The sequence below is a fragment of the Zalophus californianus genome, chromosome 7 (genome assembly GCF_009762305.2).
Source record: "Zalophus californianus isolate mZalCal1 chromosome 7, mZalCal1.pri.v2, whole genome shotgun sequence".
Lineage (NCBI taxonomy): Eukaryota > Metazoa > Chordata > Mammalia > Carnivora > Otariidae > Zalophus > Zalophus californianus.
Genome location: NC_045601.1, coordinates 45,783,189 through 45,800,113, shown reverse-complemented (window position 1 = coordinate 45,800,113; position 16,925 = coordinate 45,783,189). Strand labels below are relative to the sequence as shown.

At 38.1% G+C, this 16,925-nt stretch overlaps 1 protein-coding gene across 3 annotated transcripts in view; it reads right to left on the bottom strand.

Moving 5' to 3' along the window:
* TRAPPC3L (trafficking protein particle complex 3 like) overlaps positions 1-16,901 on the bottom strand; it is a 39,429-nt gene extending 22,528 nt beyond the window's left edge. For 2 of the 3 annotated variants that reach the window (XM_027601523.1, XM_027601525.1), the window contains exons 1-3: positions 16,763-16,901; positions 13,403-13,500; positions 9,895-9,994 (exon numbers count right to left, since the gene is read on the bottom strand). In XM_027601523.1, the coding sequence (XP_027457324.1) occupies positions 9,895-9,994; positions 13,403-13,500; positions 16,763-16,804 (240 nt within the window). In that variant the 5' untranslated portion in view covers positions 16,805-16,901. Of the gene's footprint in view, positions 1-9,894; positions 9,995-13,402; positions 13,501-15,550; positions 15,772-16,762 lie in introns of all 3 variants that reach the window. The other variant, XM_027601524.1, reaches the window with a different exon arrangement.
* Positions 16,902-16,925: the final 24 nt, after the last annotated feature.

Here is a 16,925-nt window from a genome sequence, read left to right as displayed (position 1 = left end):
ACACTCGGAGGGGAGTCTGCTTGGGATTCGCTCTCTCTCTCTCTCTCTGCAGCCCCCTCCCTCCATGCACACTCTCTCTTTCTAAAGTAAATCTTTAAAAAAATAAAAAAAAGAAAGGAAAGAAAGTAAAATACAGAAACATAAGGAACAAAACCTGTTTGTTTTGTTTTTAAGAGAAAGGAACAAACCTAAGATATGCTGATGTCTCTGTCTTGAAAGGCCTGGCTCAAGTTCATTTCACCTGGGCAGTTTTCCTATTCACATAAAAACATCAGGTCATCTCTGGTAACATTCTCTGAAAGAACAGAGAATGCCAAGAGAAGGGATTGAAAAAGATTTAGAAAAGAAACAAAAGCAAAACCCCCATGGGATTAGAGGACCAGAGCAAACTTTTATGATTGGTTCCTTTATAAGAAATTCAAAAGAAAACCCAATACTGTCTGTTGTAGCCCAACATCATTTTTCTCAGGAGAATCTGACTATCTCCCTTCCACGGAAGCATCCCTCAGAGTTTACCGTTCTGAGAAATGTCTGCCCCACCCTTAGCTAGTGGTCTAAAATATTTATTTCCAACAAATAATGTGGTTTGGCTTGGATTGCTTCCCAGAGGAAGCATTTTTTTAAAAAAAGTTTTCTTACTTGATTATTACCTGCAAAACACATAGTAAGGCCAATTCTTTTGATTTCAATACCTTATAATTAACATACTACGTGGAGCCTGCTACACTCTTCTACACAGGAATTCTAGCCTCTGGAACAAAGGAAAACACACTCCAGCATCAGTAAGACAAATAACACGAGCGGAGGGTCCATAAGTAAAGAAGACTCATAAATAATTTCCTAGACAGGAAGAACGAGGTCTTTGCTAATTGCTTTGCTCCGTTGTGGGAGATCTCAGAATGTTTTTCACACCCAAATCCCCTTCTTGTGGGGCTCCCTGTGATGGCCAGGCCCTGTGTCTCATTCCACTGCCATTCTGACCATAGATAATGGGCTAGGATGGGCACTTGAGAGCCTGGGCAGTCAGTCCACAGCTTGGCTACGGGCCGGAAGACACGGGGCTTGGAAGCTCTACCACAGAGGGCAAGTGATTGACTGGACGGGTTAGAGGCTCTTTTTGGGACTTTGACTATGAGACACAGAGAGTCACAGAAGACAAAAGACACCCAGAAAGAAGAGAGTAAAGGAGAGTAAGCAGAAGTCCTGAGGTGGCAGAGTCATGGGTGTGGAGAGAAGATAAAGAATAGGAAGATGTCAGCAGGGAGTTGCAAGAGCAAAACAAGCAGAAAATAGTTGAGTCACCAAAATGACAAGGACTGAAGCAAGGAAACTTAGATGCTTGCTCCTGACATGACAGGGTAGACTGAGGGATTTCCTGATTTCTGCTCTGCCATGAGGCCTAGCTCTTGTGTCCGAGAACATCCTTACCATCAACCACTATCACCTGACATAACCCACCAGCCAGCAGTGTAAAGGAGTCTACCCAACACAATTTGGCTCCATGATGAATTTTTCAATACATTTCAAATATTTTCTAAAAAAAATGGAAATGGATTTATTTAATTTATCAATTTATCTTTAATTAGCTTCTCTTAATAATGGAATCTTACCGTACATGGGTTTAGAAAGTATGAAATACATTTTTGTGCAACTAAAGAGATTTTTTTAGCTCCTAGGCTAGAGAAAGGTGTAATTGTATTTTCTTATTTGCCCTTATAATAAACTGGAAGTGATAGAGGCCTTTTGAGTAAGTTCAGTGAAATGTAATAGCTAATGACTTGATTACCTATTTAATGCTTGCATTTTGTAATCGCAATTGACCCTAGTGTAGCAAGACCGAATCTCTCTCTTCTCCTGAAACTTTCTACACTCATATAAATAGTGGTGAATAAAACCCCCGAATGTTTCCATAAAATTATCAAGATGAGTTCACTGTCCATTATTTAACGAGAATCAGCTCTTTTCCTGTCCAGGATCCTATTTCAGTTCAAATTGTGTTATTGCAGATCGGCTATTGTGAGCCACCAGACACTTTTGGAGCACTGGATTTCCAATGTAGTAAATACTGCTTGAAATAAGAGAGCTTCTGCAGGTGGTGGGAGCCAGGGAAGGAGGGGTAGGCAAGCTCTAATTTGGAGATGAATGTGGACCACTGCCCTCTCCCGGACAGAAGAAGATCAACAGTGTGTACCTGAGGGAAAAGATCTACAAATATTTTCCAAATTCACTCCGACAATTTTTAATGAATGTCTACAATGTACTGGTTTGCCATGGCACTGTGGGCCAAACCCCAAGAATGTTTGAAATTATCCCTCCCTTTGAAAAGCTTACAGACGGGACGGGGCAATGAAACTTCCCAGAAATGAAAGGTAACTTCACTCTGGTGTCAAATCAAAGTAACTCAAGAAATTCTGTATTATTTCCATTCTTTGTATAGCATTTTGGCTGTAGTTAGATGGAGAACAGAAATATATCCAAAAAAAAAAAGCTGGTCAATCGCAAATTCTTGGAAGATCAGTAGGCACAAACCCCAGTAAAATGCTATTTCACAGACAAACACATTAAACTAAAATGCAGACTCACTGCACTCACTCTCAGTAAGGGTAATAATCATGGGTTCCCTTACATTTCCAAAGTTGTTTGGTCATGTTTGCTTAGTCATCGTGAGGGCAACTCCTGCCTCCTACAAAGAACACTGTTTCACCTTTCGGCACATTTCAGAAAATGGATCTGGTCCATTTCAAGCTTAGGAGCCCCTCCCCCAGATGGTGAGTCTAAGCCCACTCTACTTTTCACTGGGCGGCCACTTAGGTGCGAACGTACCATGGTGCCCTCCTTTGGACTTCCAGGGAAGAGAGCACAGGTTATTAGCCAGTCCTGTTCTGAGGTTCGTGGCCCATAATGTCATTTAATGGCACTTGGAACAGTAAGAAAATAGAGGAGATTTAATAGTCATGGGGAGAGAGAACAGATTTGGTTATAGAGAAATCCGTAAAGAGGCAGTGGTTGGATTTAATAAATGTCAGCGTTTAACAGAAAGTTTTTATTTCAGGGGCACCTGGGAGGCTCAGTCGTTAAGCGTCTGCCTTCGGCTCAGGTCATGATCCCAGGGTCCTGGGATTGAGCCCCGCATCGGGCTCCCTGCTACACGGGAAGCCTGCTTCTCCCTTTCCCACTCCCCCTGCTTGTGTTCCTTCTCTTGCTGTGTCTCTCTGTGTCAAATAAATAAATAAATAAATAAATAAATAAATAAATAAATAAGAACGTTTTTATTTCAGAAGTTTGCAGGTTAAAAAGTGTGCTCTTTGGCCTGTTTGGCATCTTCATTTGCAGGAAGTTGATGCCACCCTGCTAAGAGAAGAATGCAGCTTCCTTCATCTCATTGCCCTTCCCCCAGCCAGCTTGAGCTACCCTGAGAGGTGAGAATAGTTCCTGTGTGGGCCAGCAGTTTGGATAGGGTCAAACACGAGACCACCGAAGTCAAAAAATGGCCACGGACATGTATGGGACAATCGCACTGACTCAGGCCTTCTGTGCTGGTTGTCCGATGGTGGCCTCTCAGCTCCAAACTTACTCTTCATTGCCTTGCTTGTGAGGCTGGACGTAGATCTTGCAAACATTTCTCCTTTGGCAGTAGAAGTTTCTGTAGGGTTACAGCAGGAGGACGGACTTCTCTTCCTGGCCCTGGGGTGCCTTTTCTTTGCTTACTCCTGCTGGAAACGGTGACTGGCCGGGCATGGGGCACCCAGCGGCACTCCCTTCCGAGCTCTGGCTCCCTTCCCGTGGTTTCCTCACTGCCGCCTTAGCCCACTTATACCTCCGTGGGGGGTTGCTGTTTACCAGTTTGGATCCATAATTCCGTACCCACCTATCTCAGCCTGACAACCCAGACACCTTTTCCAGCATCCATGGGCTGCAATCTCATGTCTCCAAAGACGTTTGAACCCCAGCCGTGGAAAGAGGGTCCCTCTTCAAACTGTGGTTCTTCTTTGGGTATTTTCTCTCAGCACTAGGATATTCTTTAGCATTTTTCCCCCTTTCTTAGTGCTAGTCCCATATAAATTGTTAATAATGCTTTCTATTAAACCTTCTTGATTGAAATGATTGAAATGATTGTGTGGTTTCTGTCTCTTGATGGGGCCCTCACTGATTAACCTTCCAAGCCATGGCAAAGCCCTCTGAAAAGGTCTAATAAAGTCAGATTCGGATGTCCTTGTAGAAGCATAAAGTCAGTGCTTCTGAGTACAAATCTGTATCGGAGATTGCAATTCTATGGCTGTGCAGCCGCCACCATTCTGAAATGACTCAGGAGTTTTAGGCTTCAAAATATGTGAATTACTTGTATCAGTCCAGCCATGGTAGTTTTGTGCATTCAGATCAGAAGCAAGATAAAAGAAATAAGACCAGTATGATTTGCTGGAATCCTTCTGTGTAGCCTCAACTCTAATCTTAAATGGACCGATTTATTGAAATAAAAATGGTCATCCAGTTAAAAAATAACCCCTCTGCCATTCAAGTTCCTCTCTGGATTATATTCCTAAATCTTTTGCCCTTGAGTTTATGCTTCTGACAGTCACCATTTAGATTTCCTCCCTGCTTTAGGCATCCTTACTTATATCGCCTCCTATGAATACTTCCTTTCAATTATTTCATTGATTTTATATCACTCACCAAAAAAAAAAAATCATTGCTCTCATTATATAATTAAGATAAAATTTCAGTTTATACTATTAAAAGGAAAAGATTGAATTTTTGCTTTTCAGAATTTCCAGGGATTATATATTGGGGTCCAATTTTTTAACCTAAAGATCAGAATTTCGAGTTTCACAAGTCTTTTTATATTTTTTATATACCATATATTTTTCTCTAAAAATTTCATCTTACTGTGACAACACCCCTGACGTGATGTTAATACTGAAAAACTACACATTCCTTCTAACCCTTATAATGACATCATGATGACATTGACCTGATAGTGAAAAGCTTTCCCAGCTTTGATGACAGAATTTGTGCTAAGCCAAGCAGTTGTAAACAGCACCAATAACTAGATGGTATGGATGCTCTGAGGGAGGCTTTGGAAACTACGCCCATCACACTCAGCTCTTTATGATTATAGTTCCATGTCCAGATTTTGCCTAGGGAAAGCAAAGCCTGAAAATCAGAAAACCTGCATCTGGAGGAGGTCCCCCCGACGGATAGGGAAGCTGAGTTTCTGACAGGCTGCACTTACCCTTACTCAGGGTCACGCACTGGGAATGTGGCTGAGTAGGATGTGGACTCATCTTAATCTCGACTACACTGGATTTGGTTAGATTATCACTTTGCAACTGATGAGGATCAGAGCTTCTTGTGTTTAAATTGCTTTTAAAAGGCGATATTATAATATCTCTTGTCAAGCCTACCCTTTATGATCATCTTGACTTTAAAGGATTAAGTTTATCTCTAATTAGCTTCTCTTAATAATAAAACATTTGTCATGGATGTGTTTGGAAACCATGAAATATATTTTTGTGTAACTAAGGAAGTAGGTTTTAGACCTTAGACCAGAGTGAGATATTTTCAACTTGCTTTTATAACAAACTGAAAGATTTATGCCTGTTAGATTACAGTTAAACTCTCCAATGTTTCATTACTACAACTAAAAGCAGCCACAGTGACTCCACTGAAAATTCCACGCTTTCAATTTTCTCAGAACAGTAGTCATAACAGGAGAAAATCCTCAAACGTAAATTTTAATATCTCTTTATTAAGATCTTATTTATTTATTTGACACAGAGAGAGAGCACACAAGTAGGGGGAGCAGCAGAGGGAGAAGCAGGCTCCCTGATGAACAGGGAACCCGATGTGGGGCTCGATCCCAGGACCCCGGGATCACGACCTGAGCAGAAGGCAGTCGCTTAACCGACTGAACCACCCAGGTGCCCCCACAGGTACATTTTAAAGAAACAATTACTTTTGGGAAAAACACTGGAATACGATCAGAAAAATTAAATCCTCAGCTGGCTTTTTTGACTATGTAACTGTGGTGACATCATCCTAAGACTCAATTATGTCATCAGTAAAATGAGGCTAATGATGGCTATCGTTTTTACTTCACAAGACTCTTGAAAGGGAAAAAATTAATAGGTGGCAATTACCTTGAGCTTTCCTAAAGAAAGGCGCTGTATTACTAATAGTATTTAAACATCATGTTATGATGCTGCTGACAATCTTTATAAATTATACAACTTATTTAAAATTTGAAGTGCTTTGAGGCAATCAACACAAAACTAGACTTGTATATGATAAAATTATATTTTAAAAATGGATACATTTTAATGGTGCAGGAATATGACTTTAGAATTAGCCTGTCATCTCTTTTTTATATGAAATATAAGGCCTGATTACACTTTTTTTGAGCAGATTTGGTCTGTCATGGGATTTCTCTTTACCACTAGATGGCGCAATCTGAGGTCTAAAGCTCTTCGAAATGCAGCTACACAAGGATGATGGCAGTGTTCTGTATGAGGGCATGGTCTGAGGCGGCCGCCAAACAAAAATCACAAGGTTTGGGTTCTATTCCTGACCCTACGATGTTCCATGGGCAGCATGTGAGAACGGTAAATTTCCTCTGACCTTGCTCCACGCCCCCCTAAAATTGACTCTAACATTTGACACCTGCCTCCTCTCAGGAGCGTTTACAAGGATGAATAAGATAATGCTGCTGAAGGCCGGACCTTCTAATGATAATTGCCAATTATAAGCAAAACATCAGTGGGTGCATATGTAACTAAGGTCTGCCCCTTCCCCTGCGTTAAAATGCTTCTGAGTTGGGTGACATCATTCCCACATGTAAAAGAACATTTTGCTCGAGAAGGGAAAATGATTAAGACGGAGGAAATCTGGACTTTGAAGGGAAGTGCAAAGACCAGGAGACAACCCCTCTGCACAAGAGAAAGGTGAGAGTGACAAAATATTCTGTTAATTGCAAGAAGGAATCTTGCAAAGGAATAGAGGTGGATTTTTTCCCAGTTTGTTGAGGACAGGAGGAGCAGATCAGAATTTCCATGACATGAGAAAAATTAAAAAAAGATGTAAAAAGTTTAGAGGAGAGATATTTGGAAAGCGAATGTTCTTGGTTTCACATCAAACAGACCTGTTTCTTTTAAAATTTTTTAAAAATTGGAATCAGAACAGTTAACACAGGATCTACCCTTTTAACACATTTACAGGTGTACAATATTTTATTGGTGGTGACTGGTACTATGTTGTACCACAGACCTCTAAAGCTCTTTCATCTTGCTTGACTGGAACTTTATGCCCATTGGTTAATAACTGCCCATTTCCTCCTCCCCGAAGCCATCCGTCCCCTCTTTGATTCTATGAATTTAATTATTTTAGATACCTCATCTAGGTGGAATCATGCAGTATTTGTCTTTCTGTGTCTGGGTTCAACCATGTTGTTTCACATTACAGAATGCCCCCCCTTTTTTTGAAGTATGTCATTGTATGTATATACTACATTTTCTTTATTCATCTTTCAATTGCCTTTTAGGTTGTTTCCACATCTTGGCTATTGTGCATAGTGCTACAATGAATATAGTGTGTTAATATCTCTTCAAGATCCTGATTTCAATTTTTTTGGATAAATACCCAGAAGTGGGATTGGTAGGGCCTATGGTAATTCTATTTTAAATTTTTTGATGAACTTTCAAACTGTTTTCCATAGTGGCTGTACCATTTTGAATTCCTACCAACAGTGTGCAAGGGTTCTAGTCTCTCCACATCTTCACCAAAACGTGTGTGTGTGTCCGCAAGATTATGACCTGAGCTGAAACCAAGAGTCGGATGCTTAACTAACTGAGCCACCCAGGTGCCCCTGTTCTGGGAATTTTACAGTTTTGGGTCTTATGTTTACATTTTAATCCATTTGAGTTCATTTTTGTGTATGGTGTAAAGGTCTAATTCTATTCCTTTTGTATGTGGACAACCAGTTTTCCCAGCACCATTTATTGAAAAGACAATCCTTTCCCCATTGCCACGCTCAATGGTAAAAAATGGAAAACTTTTTCTCTAAGATCAAGAACCAGAAGGATGCTTCCTCTCACTGTTTCTACTCAACATAGTACTAGAAGTCTTACCTAGAGTAGTTAGTCAAGAAAAAGAAATAAAAGGCATATAAATTGGAAAGAAAAAAGTAAAATTATTTCTCTTTTACAGATGATACAATATTATATGTGGGAAACCCCTCAATACTCCACACAAAAAAACCTGTTAGAACTAAGAAGTGATTTCAGGAAAGTTGCAGGATACAAAATCAGTTGTGTTTCCATTTACTAACAACACACTATCCAGAAAGGAAATTAAGAAAACAATCCTATTCACAATAGCAGTGAAAAAGGATAAAATACTGGGGAATAAACTTAAGAAGGTGAAAGACTTGTATCTGAAAACTACAAAACATTGATGAAAGAAATTAAACAAAACACAAACAAATGGAATGACATCTGATGTTCATAGATTGGAAGATTAAATATTGTTAAAATGTCCATACTACCCAAAGTGATCTACTAACTCAATGCAATCAGCCTTCATCAAAACCCCAATGGCATTTTGCAGAAACAGAACACAACCATCTACATTTATATATTTCAAATATTTCCCATTAAAACACCTAGTATTTTTCTAGTATTGCACATAAACTTGGCTTAGTGAAAAATTATTTTATTTTTCAAACTACTGCTTCATTCTTTTAGTTATATTCTGCAAATAGGGAAAGAGAATTTTTTAACCTGTTTAGTTGTGTGGTAAACTCGCTACACTGAGACTAGAAGAACTGGATTTCAATTTCAACCACATTATTCATGAAATAATGAAATAATGAGAAATGAAATAATGAGAGTAAGGGTAACGAGAATTGGGAAAATCTTCATTTAGATTGTGTTTTTGAATGCATACTTTTTTAGTATATACTAGTACTCAATTTTTATCATAATCTTTCTGGGACTCAGTTTTCTTATCTGGAAAATGGGAACAACTCCTACTCTGCTTACTTCACAGGGATACCGTAAGAGTAAAAGACAAAAGAATATGTAAAACTGCATTTGGAGTCACAAAGCACTATGTAGAACGATTATTGCCACTCACGTGAAGAGTCAGTTTGGAAATAATAATATTAAGGGTCAGGAGAGAAAAGAAGAATGAGACCAACTTAATAGGTCTGTTGTGAGAATCTGGAGGCAGTATACCTGAACCTTATAAATATCTGATACCCAGGCATACTTGCCAGGTCTCCCCCAAATGAACGACACTAGGTTAGTAACCGTAGACCAGCAGATTAAAGGGATTCTGGCTAAGGAGGCATTTCCCGATCTCATCTTCTACCTAAGTTATCTGAGCTGGTCTCAGGAGATTCCAAGTTGTCTCTGGTATTGATATACCTGTGAAAGTTCTTAGAGCACATACTTTTACAGGAAGCTTTATTTTTCTCTTGGGGAAACATTGCTCTGGGAATAAAATGGCCACAACAATATTCTCTGAGACAGCCAAAGACCACTTCCTCTGTGTGCTAAAGTGATTATACAAAGAAACCAGTTTGGGACATCATGTTATGAGGTTGCCCTTATTACACTCCCTTTCTGTTTACCATCTCAAAACATTTTCCTGTGTGGGGCATACACTCCACACACACTGTGTGGTCAGAAAAATCTATAGATGCTTAAGTGCCTAAAAGCACTTATCTCTGTTCACAAAAGCTTTAATCCTGTGCTGAAATAAAATGTTTTTCAATCAGAATCTCTTAGCACCTAATAATGAATACAGCTAGAACCTACCCAAATCAGAGCAGAAAGCCTCAGAACTGAGGACAAATCAAAGATTTTCAAAACATCTTGAAAGAGCTAAAAACGCATTTACCTGGGCAATTATGTCTGTAATTTCTGAATAACTATGGCATCTTCTTACACAAGATCGAGCCAAAAAGTCTTCCACCAGCCGTGTTCCAATGCCATATCCCCTGTGATGAAGGAAAGAGTATGGTCTGAACGTAATATTTGAGTAGTGAACTCTAGCAGTGTTTAAGAATGGAGTCCTCTGTTGAGCACTTTGCATGGATAATAAAGTAAAGCAAATCTGACAAGCCTAATGGCTATTTGGCAGTAGGCTCTTTATTTGTCTTTCAGATACAGAAGCAGAGAGCATTTATCGGGGAAATACTAACTAGTTTTCTATGAGCAGAAAAGCCTGAGGAAGTAAGGCTGGCCCAAATTTGACAGTGTATATTAAAGCTAAGGGAGGTTGGTGTTCATAGCTTAATGTATCTTCTTGGCAACTAACTTTGTCATCAGTAGCTGTTGATGGAAATGGCATGAGGATCTAGCTAACTTCTCTACTGTAGGTGTGGTACTTGGATGCTCATTCTTCTCTTAGCATAGTTATGGTAAAAGTGCAGACATGGCCAGGATGGGCTCCAGAAGGAGAGGAGGAAGGGAAAAGAAAAATCAATTTTTGTTGTCAGTGTAGGTTTCTGCAGTTAAAACTCTGAAGTTTAGCGAAAAGAAAAAGTGACATCCAGAAAATTCATTTTTCATTCTAGGGGAACTGAATCTATGGGACTTGGAAGAAAGTATTTGTATTATCCGGTAGCTTCACCCTACCACAAACGGGCTGAGTAGTACCTGAAGTACAATGTTGAAGGCATCTTACCGAGATGTCAATACAGCTGAGTATGTGGCTGAGATGCTTGAGCAGACACTTTCGACAAGACAGACCTAAGAACTTTCAATCTAGTTGAGCAAATATGACCTTAGTGGTGGAAATAAAAAGAAATAAGACTGCTTTTGTTAAACAACTGGCATAAAACTTGTCTTTTAATTTCACAACCACATGTACATAGACAAATGAAATGATGTGAATGGAGCAATAGAAGATCCACCAAGATAAAGACACCACAGTGCGTAAAGGGAATGTCTGTTCCATAGGGCCTGAAAGGGCGGGGGGGGGGGTCGTGGAGCTATTTGGTGGCTGGGTGGTTGCGGGGGGGACAGATTTGATGTCAGAGTGCTCATTAATTCACTAAATCTGTGAGATATTTTATTGATATTTTGGAGTAGGAAGAAATATTCAATTTGACTTACTTGCCTTCTGAGGAAACTATTTTGTGAGTCTAGCTAGAAAGTTCACACTGAAAAAAACTTTTGAAGAACAGAATGTATACTTTACAGAAATAGTTGTACTGGGATTTAAAAAATGTTCCCAGTGTTTTCTAATTTTCATGCATAACTATAGCCTGGACAGTGGGAAGTGATAGAAAGTCAGAATGTTGGGGCGCCTGGTGGCTAGTCAGTTAAGTGTCTGCCTTCAGTTTAGATTGTGGTCCTGGGGTCCTGGGATCCATCCTAGGGTCCTGGGATAGAACCCCGAGTTGGGCTTCCTGCTCAAGTGGGGAGCTTGCTTCTCCCTTTCTCTCTGCCCCTCCCCCCTCACTCGTGTGTGCTCTCTCTCTTTCTCTGCTCTCTTTCAAATAAATAAATAAAATCTTCATAAAAAAAGCCAGAATGTTATGATCAGTGCAGTGTGTGTGTGTGTGTGTGTGTATAAGTGTGTACATACACACACACACACATCTTGCTTTTGTCAAAGGGTATGTTTCTGTAAAGTAGATAGTTTATATATCAGATTAAAAATGTAAGGTGTTTTTAGCAGAAGCTATTAAAGAAATCCAAATGTGAATTATTGCTTTTCTTAAGGCAAGGCCTTCCTGTAGCCTCTCAAAATTTATTCTTTAATATTTCATTCTTATTTGTTAAAATGTGCACCCAAGTAGCTAACCAAGGTATGTTTTTTCAGTCAAATAAATGAGTTTCTTCATTTTCTACAGCTGTTCCACAAAACAATGCAAATTTAACATAAGCTACATAAAATGATATATATTCTGGAAATGCTGTATCACAGGTTTAAGTATGACCTAAGGTAAAATAGGTTAAGCAGCTCCCACTATTACAGACATTTTATCTTAGGAAGTACTCCTGACTAATGAAGAGGAAATGAAAAAAAATTTATATGAACCAAAATAAATAGAGGACAATGAAAAAGAACTTTCTAGTAGAAAAAGAATAAGCTTAGAAAGGGAGGAAACTAGGGTTCAAAAAAAACCTTTCAAGCTTTCCTTTATGTTGTCTTTTTTCTGTTTTCCAACTAAAAACACAATGAATCCTTTTTAAAAGCCCTACAATGCTCAACTAGGCTAAATTTCCCTTTCAACCTTTCTAACTAAATCTTCCAATTAGTACAAACTTTCTAGTCATTGCCCAGTTAGAGAGTCCTTTTTAGGATCCATAATTAAGAGGCTCAAAAAATGTTGACAGATATTTTATTATTGAGCAATAATCTGATGATCATATAATTATTCTGAGAAAATTAAAGGTTGAATTTGTGCAGAGGGAATCTCCATTAATAAAGACAAGGAGAATGAAATATATTTTAAAAGGAAAGGGTGGGCACTGTGAATTGTGCAAGACTGTTGAATCACAGATCTGTACCTCTGAAACAATGCATTATATGTTAAAAAGAAAAAAGAAGAAGAAGAAGAAGAAGAAGATAGCAGGAGGAGAAGAATGAAGGGGGGGAAATCGGAGGGGGAGATGAACCATGAGAGATAATGGACTCTGAAAAACAAACTGAGGGTTCTAGAGGGGAGGGGGGTGGGGGGATGGGTTAGCCTGGTGATGGGTATTAAAAAGGGCACATTCTGCATGGAGCACTGGGTGTTATACGCAAATAATGAATCATGGAACACTACATCAAAAACTAATGATGTAATGTATGGTGATTAACATAACATAATAAAAAAAAAGGAAAGGGTGGGTTTCTCCCTTTAATATATTTTTAAGTAAAGCATAGCAATGATAAAAGCATTCAAACAATAAAAACACTACAGAGGAAAAAGTAAATCTCTCTTCTATGGGTAATCCCCTGTCTCCAAATTCTCTCAGGCAACTGCCATTAGCAATTTTTGGCATATCCTTCCACAGATGGTCTATACTTACATAAGCATATATTTATATTAGAAGGAGTTATCTTAGAACAAAAGACTGCTGAAAAGAATCAAATTTGATGATCTGTAACATTGTTAAAAGAACAATGTTTTACCATACTTTTGCTTACAAGTGACTAGCAAAGAAATGATTTTGACCTAAAAAGAATATGTTCCATGCTTGATTTTCATAGAAAAAAGTTTCCTTCCTCTTACTTTATACTTTACGACAACCCAAATGGCCGTTGTCAGAAATGATGTTCAGCTTTAAAACGTGATTCTTTGAAATCATAGAAGAGCTCGTGAAGTAGGGCAAAGTCATTAGAGGTGGACAAAATTCAGAGGATATTAACAATATACATTCCATGAGAACAAAAGACTTCTACTTACATTTTATCTAAATATTTGTTCACATCTTCATCTTTTTCATAATCTTTACACAGTTGGGCAACCAGAGCTCCATAGGTGAGGACAAAGAGATCTTTGTTCTAGAGAAAAAAGGGTTGGTTACTTTATAGGCAAAGCTATGGACAATGTGCTACTCTATTTTTTTTTTTTAACAAAATGTTCCAACTGCAAGCAGCCTTTGAGATCATCTGCTCATTTTTTCCCACCCTCCTAATTATTGGAACAATTTTGACTTCTGAGAACAAGTTGTACCTATATTTGGATCCATCGCTGATAAGAAAAGAGCTGTGATATGGAATAAATTTCTTTTTTTTATTTTTTTCATGTTTTATTTATTTATTCATGAGAGTCAGAGAGAGAGAGAAAGAGAGAGAGGCAGAGGCAGAGGGAGAAGCAGGCTCCCCGCAGAAGCAGGGAGCCCGATGCGGGACTCGATACCAGGACTTTGGGATCATGACCTGAGCCGAAGGCAGACGCTTAACCATCTGAGCCACCCAGGTGCCCTGGAATAAATTTCTTAACAGGAGAAATCTTTCTATGCTTTTGCTAATAGTATATAGCTTGCAAGGTATTATCATCGGGCAAGGTTTTTAAAAAAATAATTGCTAATATAAATTTCTGTTGTTCTAGAATGGCCTTTGGTATCGGCCGACCATGTTTTCAGCTGGAAGGAATAATTGGTTGAGACTTCTCTTGAGTTTGCACAATCCCTAATGGGTTCCAGATCTGCCAAGGAGACCATCAGGATGAACTCAACTGTAGCAGCAAATTTGTGAGATGTTGTTTTATTTATACTTAGTGAAAAAAGGAGAATTTGTACTTTCCTTATAGATGTCCAAAATATGGCCTATTTTCAGAGTGAGCTGAATATGAAAACTACAACTAAGAATAGTTTAGGTTTGGTTTAGCACAGAGAGGTTGAAAGTATGGGAAACAGAACACACAAATCTCAATCAATCCATTTGACAAAGTCTCTCTGTTTTGTTTCTGCTATTGAATACCATCTAAGAAAAGGACGGAGATATTAGGGATAATTTATTCCAGTGCTCTTAGTCCTACAGAGGAGGGAATAAGGCCTAGAAGGAGTGAGTGACTTGTCCAACGAGCCATCAATTGGCAGAGCCAGGGTGGAGCCTGAGACTGCAAGCTCCACTCTGACATAGCAATTACCTCTGAGGTGCACGAAAGAAGGCCTGTTTGAAGTAGAGGTGGGTGGGACAGGGAGGCATGAAAGGGAACCACTGTGGAAAATAATCTTACTTCTTGCATAATCTTGTATTTACATGAAAAGCTAAATGTGGATTCCAGGTTAGAAGAGGTGTTTTTACCTCTAGACCCAGGTATCTTGGGTAACCTAACATGGAGGGTAACATTTGACCTGATAAGATGTATTCTTTTTTTTTTTTTAAGGCACAGGCAGAAATGGTTAAACAAATCAATAAAACTATTCAACAAAGTAACTTCTGTAAATGTTATATAATTTTGATCAAAATACTTCCTAAATTTACCCACTACCACCAGAGTCCACCTCCCTATACATGGGTTTATACTATGACAAATATGTTTAAGTAGATAGAATATTTGTTATAACTAAATAAGTTTCAAATGGACAGAATCTAAATAATTATAGTTACAAAATTATGTCCATATGTGGACATCATTTATGTTAGAACTATAAATCAAAATGTCGTAAGTGGGTGTAGAATATACATTAGATACACTAATTGACATTACGTTAAGGACTAATCTCTATGAGTCAGGTATAGAAAATAAAAAGTATGTTAATATTTCTACTAGGAAACAAGAAATATAAAGCAAGTGATTTTAACAAAAATATTGTTAAATCACTAAAGGGTCACAATATATTCAATTTTAATTCTGTTCTCATTTAACTCAAAAACCTAAGCATACACTCTAAGAAATGTCTGTAAATTGTACATGGAATATCTTCTCAACATATACGGAGCCACCACAGAAGATACATTACTGCTATGTGGTAAGAGCACAACATAAAAATAAGCAACGGTTGAAGGAGAGAGACAGAAAGAATAATGTAGTTATTGCCACTAGCAACAAAAGCAGAAGAATTTGAAAAAGAGATAAAAGGAAATGAAATTATACCCTACTTACATGCCGGAGCCTCAGCATTGTGCCCATTTATAATATGACCAAACTGAAATCATGGCATTTTCTTCTTCCTCTTTCTCTCTTATTCTGATGGGTGAATACTACCTACAGTTTACTTGTAGCTAAGTTTCAAGTTCAATACACATGAGGGCCAGTTTTTCCATTTTGTGTCCTCGTAAAAGGCTGTACCTTGAGCAAAGTGTCCAGTAGGTCTCAAATCCATACTACCGGTCACAGAAAATGTCAACATAAAATTTATCTTCACAATTTATAAAACAATAAAAACAGTCATTTTCACATATGAAAAACAGAACACCATTAGTTATTTGAGACTTTGGATACATTAGGATAAAAGTGTGTTTTAACTGACACGTAAATGAAGTGATTTAGGTGCACTCTGCAATATCTTTTAGTATTTCAGAACCCCACATAAAATAAATCAAGATCCCAGAATGCCAGAGGGGCCATCTGGAGGCATTCCCAACTAGGGTGTGACAGTTAATCATACAATTCCAAGTTCCCATAACTGAAATTACTTAATTTTCTTCAGTGCTTATCAGTTTCCTGAAATAATTAAAAGAGCTTTAAACATAACAGTAAATTTTCACATCTGTAACTTCTAATGAGAGGATTAAAGAAGAAGCTTTATCCAAAGCTAATATACAAGTAATTAAGTTTTGAAAATAACTCTGAGCTTGGAGTATATAGAAAGGATAATAGCACATACCAAATTATAATAATAGATACTTACATTTAAGACAAGGAAATACATCTCTAAAGGCAATCTTTTAATGCTGAGTTTTTTGCTGATCTGTTCCCATTAATTTAACACATAATCACTATTTTATATATATTTTATATACATTTCATTTCCTAGTTCATGAAGTATGAAATACAAAGAATTGCTTTATCTTTCCATATTTTCTGTCAGGCACAAGAGATAAATTTGACACGTTATAGATCTAATTAGTCACAAAAGAAAACCCTAAAACCTGTATAAAGACTCAATTATTCTGTTACAGTGTGTTAGAAATCATTGTACTATTCCCAGAGGTGTGATTTATGATCCACTCCACTAAACACTTCCTTGCTCCACTGAAAAAAAGTCTACGGATAGTGTCACCTTTTGAAATAAACCAGAAATCACTCAAGAAAACATTTTCTTTGAAGTAGAAGAAAGGCCTCTTTGAGAATATGTTTATAAAGAGATCTTACGATTTTATGGTATTCTGGTTTTCTGTGTGCAGGGCGAGACATGGTGCTTGAGAGATGAAGAATGCGATCTTCGATTTCTTTTCGTCGGCTTTTATTTTAGAGGTGTATCCATCTCTGTCGTCCTGTTTTTGCACGTTCCTTCTTCCTTGGAGACAAGAGTGCC